This window comes from Gossypium hirsutum, chromosome D07 (genome assembly GCF_007990345.1).
Source record: "Gossypium hirsutum isolate 1008001.06 chromosome D07, Gossypium_hirsutum_v2.1, whole genome shotgun sequence".
Classification (NCBI taxonomy): Eukaryota; Viridiplantae; Streptophyta; class Magnoliopsida; order Malvales; family Malvaceae; genus Gossypium; species Gossypium hirsutum.
The window spans coordinates 51,471,172-51,476,056 of NC_053443.1; the positions used below are offsets into that span (position 1 = coordinate 51,471,172).

Sequence of the window (4,885 nt, forward strand, 5' to 3'; positions counted from 1 at the left end):
CCAAAAAAATTCTTAAAATGAATCTGATAATACTTAACCCCTTTTATAAAACAATCTTAACCCCTTATATATTTTAATATTAATATCATTATAAATATAAATCTATTGAGCATATGTTTTAAACCAAGTAATGTTGAGTGCGGTAGTAAAACTCATTACACATTTTAAGTAGAACGTAGTTCGAACCTTGGAGAAGAATTTGTTAATAAAAACAACCATAAATCTCAAACATAAATCATAAAACAGAATTAAAAAAATATTAAAATAAAATATCATCATAATCAATTTCATTAAACATCATTAACATATTCATTACAAAATCTAATTAATTCATTAATTACAATTTTCTTTCTATAATTTCCTTACATTCTAATATTGTAGACTAGACTTTAAAGGGTAAATTAGAAAAAAAAATCATTTTAAAAAGTTAATTAGGATTTAGGTCATTTTTTCCCTCTAAATTTAGGGAAATATGACGAATTTGAAGAGAGAAACAAAAAAACGCCTCTTGTAAAAAACATTTTCTACTGATGTGTTTGAACCGCGTTTACATAATTACATGTGTAAATAAAGGAGTTATTAATTAAAATATTTTTAACATAATGATATATATAAAATATATATTATATAATTAAATATTTATTATTTTATTTATATAAATAAAATAGTTATTAATTAAAAAGATGAATTAAAAAACTTGAAAATAATATATTTATTAATTAAAAACATTAATTAAAAATAAAAAAATTAAAACACCATGAAATAAAAAATATTTTAAAAATCAAGAATAAAACCACTAACATTTATAGTCTATATTAAGTTATTAAAAAAAATGTTTTTTCTAGAATATGTTTTCAGATGCGTCAGCAGAAAACGCTTACGGTAAAATGTGTTTAATTTCTGTTTTGTTTTTTTCAAAATTCAACTATTTCCTAAAAAAAAAAAGCTTAAATCCCCAATTAACTTTTAAAAACAAGACTTTTTATTTTCTAATTTACCCAGACATGCTAATTAGTAATTTACCTTGTACATGTTCAAAAATAAAAAGAAAAAACAAAAGTTTACCTTGTACTGGGTAAGATGAGTTGTCGAAATCCAAGATTCTTCAATGGCATTGGCACCCACCACCCTCTCCTCTCTCTCTCTCTCTCACATAAACTTTTAGGCCTCTATCTGCTTCTATATAACCCTACTCTCTTTTCTTCATCTATCTACAACACAGAAAGAGCAACCCTTTCACTGCTTTCCTTCAATTATTTCCCACTTCCTTTTGCCTTCAAAATTTCCTTGGGATTCCTATGGCTACCGCTGAGGTATTGTTTTTCTTATTAACTACTCCATTTAAGCTTTGTTTATCAACTGATCTTTTATTATGAAGTTCAAAGCAAACCATCATGATCTTCACAAACCCTTTTCCTGATACTTTTTTATTTTAGATTCCGTTAACCAATATGTTTTTGTAGGTTGCATCAGTTCAAACTGCACTTCATGAGGAGAAAACTGAAGAATCAGTGAAGGATCAAGAAGCTACAACAGATGAAGTAGTTGCCGAAGCTCCAGCAGCGGAACCAGTTGCCGAAGAGCCAAAGGAAGCGGAGCCTGCGGCGGTGGTAGTCGAGGAACCTGAAGCCTCAGTTGAAGTTGAAACCAAGGAGGTGGTAGAAGAACCAAAGGCTGTTACTGAGGAGCCAGTAGTAGAGGAGGCTCCTAAGGAAACAATGCCAGAACCAGTTGCCGAGGAGATCAAGGAAACCACTGAACAAACCGTTGAAACCAAAGAAACTACAGAGTCTAGTGAGGCAGCAGCAGAAGCACCCAAAGAGGAAGTTAAGAAGGAAGAAGAAGCAAAACCAGCTGAAGTGGAGGAGAAAGTTGAAACAGAAGCTGATCCAGCAGAGAAGACTGAGTAAATAATAAAGCTTTTGTGATGAAAATGCGGGTGTCAATGGAAGTGTGTTTCAAATGGCTACAGTTTGATAAGTTTGCATGTCAAGTCAACTAGTTTTCTTCTATGTAGGTCAATAAGGATGTAGTAATGTGGCTGATGGAGGCCCACCGATAGTAGTCCTGCAATGTGGCTAGGTTAACATGCATTTGCATATGTCAAAGAGTGACATACTTCAAGTTCCATTGTGGGGGAATTTTTATGGGTCATCTGTTATCTGTAAAGGGATGGGTTTCTTGGGTCCCAAACCACCTTTCTTTGCTTATGTTTATTGTTTTGCTTGTATGGTTATTAGGAGAGGCAGTATCAAGTATGCATGTTGTCTTGGTTATAATAAATCTTAGTCCTTTTGTTTAACATTTGTTCAATGTCCAATTTCTTCCTATTTCTCCAATATACCCAAAACCCGAGATCAGCTTTTTCTTTTAAAATAATTTAATGCAAATGCAATTTTTTTTCCTCACACTTTCAAATTAGCCTACATTATCCATTTTCACATGATGCATTGTTTCGACACTTAGGATCTGTTTTGAAAAACACAATAAAGTGTAATTATTAAGAGTAATTAATTATAAAGAATTGTAATTATCTAGACGTGTTTGGCTGGTAAAATATAATTATATTGTAATTTATGTAATTCTTTATGTCATGTTTGATAGTATAAATTGTAATTATATAGTTATATAATTTATATTTTTAAAAATATAAATTATTGTAAAAAATTATTAGCATGATAAATTTTTTCCAAACAAGTAATAAAAATAAAAATTAAATTATCATATGTATTATGTTAGTCCAAAAATGTAGTTGATAATACGATTACTAATAAAAATAACAAGAAAATAAATATCATATGTAATTTTATCTAATTGTTCTAGTGTTCCATATTTGTTGAGTTATTCTTTCTTTAATATTTAACATAAGCTCATTTTCATCAAATATTGGTCCTTGACCGAGTTTATCATACCCCCACGATATGGTGCAAGAAAACTTTTTGTATTTGTATCATTAACATCTACCATATAATATTTTGGTTTATAGTGCAAATAACCTGTAGCCTTAATCATAAAAACTTATATAAACTTAATTTGGAGAAAGAATTATGCTAGACTATAACCCTTTTTATAATATGTAAATTAAGTAAAAAATAATATAATATTTATAATATTTAACCTTTATAAAAAAGGTTTTTTTTATAAAGTGTCCAATAACTTTCATAATACTTCTTATAAAAAATATATATTTTGTTATAATTTTAAAAAAAAATTTCTACAAATGTTATGAAAAAAATTATAACATTTTTTTATGAATAAATATATTATAACACTTTTTATAACATAAAAATTATTTTTATAATAATTTTTTTGCCATAACTTGAAAATATATTTTTTGTTATAACTTTATAAATATAAATAAATTATTTTTATAATGTGTTTTCCAGGATTTATAAGATACTAAATCTTTGGCCATAACCATCCAAAACATCAATTGGTGCTCATGCATATAATATAAAAAATTATAACTTAAACTTGTACAAAAATATTTTTAAAAAAAATTGAATTTGGATGTAATTATTCGCGTAATTACTCCAATTTACACACCCCATGAATTGGAAACTGTAATTAGGGTGCCTTAATTACAGTTAATTCAATGGACTTATCAATTACAATGGTTACCCGAACATGTCATCTATGTGTAATTATAAGTAATTACATCCAAATCCAATTATTAAGTGACTTTCCATTGTTTAATAAGTTTTCAATTTTAGATGTTTTTGTCTGCTCTTGTAGTACGTTTTTTAGTCTTGCTTAAGCATGTAATTTTAGTTTTATAAGTGATTTTAGGGATGATTTTGTTGTAGTCCTCTCTAGTTTGGTGAATGCTCGATTCTTTTGTCAATTTTTGCTTGCCGCTTTGGACCATTCGAGGCTGATTTTCTTATCGTGTTGAGTACTTGCAACCACTCCACATATGTCGTGCTTGAATTTAACAAAGCCAATTGTCAACGTGTCATAATGTGTAATACCCCAAACTCGGCCTAGACGTTATGGCCGAATCTGAAACGTCACATGGTAGTGATTTTCGAAAAATGTGTCATCACTAAATCCTCTTTTCTATTTAACTATTTTTTTATTATCTTATGTTAACTTCAAATCATGTCGTTCGTTTTTAAAACATTATTCATTTACAAATCATTATTCAATTTCAAAACGTTTTCCTATTGCGAAAGCTTTTAAACAGTTTGCGTATTCGTGGTATTTTTGATAAAACATTAATTTCATTTGAAAACCCGAGTTTTACCTAACACTAGCAGATTTAAATCATAAAATCGTATAAAAAAACAAATTTAAATCAAAATCCGTAAAGACCATAATTACAACAAAATACTCCCAAATAAAAGTAAAATCATAAATTGGTAATAAACAGTATAAAAGAAGTCGTGTAGCCACCACTGAGTCCTCCGCCACGTCGATCCGCCTAAATCTGGGGATTACCTATACAAATTAAACAGAATGGGTGAGTTTACGTAAACTCAGTGTGTAATCCTCATACAATTGAACAGACAGTAAACAGATAATCACAGTTTGGCCTTAAGCCCTTTTCAGTATCAGTATCAGTATCAATCCAGTTTGGGCCTTAGCCCATCTCAGTATAAAAACAGTCATGCAGTAGGGCTTTAGCCCATCACAGTATCAGTAGCAGTAATAGATATGCAGTCACAAAAATCATACCCATCCAGCCTCTACACACCATCTCCATCCAACCCTACACTCCATATGAGGATATAATCAACCCACCCATCCATACACTCTAAGTAGTACCGAATGCGGCATTAGATAGTAGTTTGCAACTGAGCTGCCAGTAAGTTAGGCTCGAGGCCTTTTAGTACACTTCCTCCGAACATTATAATCCCCTAACCCAATGCAATGCAATATACAA

At 29.7% G+C, this 4,885-nt stretch overlaps 1 protein-coding gene across 1 annotated transcript; it reads left to right on the plus strand.

The window, feature by feature from the left end:
* The first annotated feature begins 1,086 nt into the window (after positions 1–1,086).
* On the plus strand, positions 1,087–2,302 carry LOC107955038 (fruit protein pKIWI501). Its single transcript, XM_016890745.2, has 2 exons — positions 1,087–1,313; positions 1,464–2,302. The coding sequence occupies exons 1-2, from the start codon at positions 1,299–1,301 to the stop codon at positions 1,908–1,910; spliced, it is 462 nt and encodes a 153-aa protein (XP_016746234.1). The 5' UTR covers positions 1,087–1,298; the 3' UTR covers positions 1,911–2,302.
* The last annotated feature ends 2,583 nt before the right edge of the window (positions 2,303–4,885 follow it).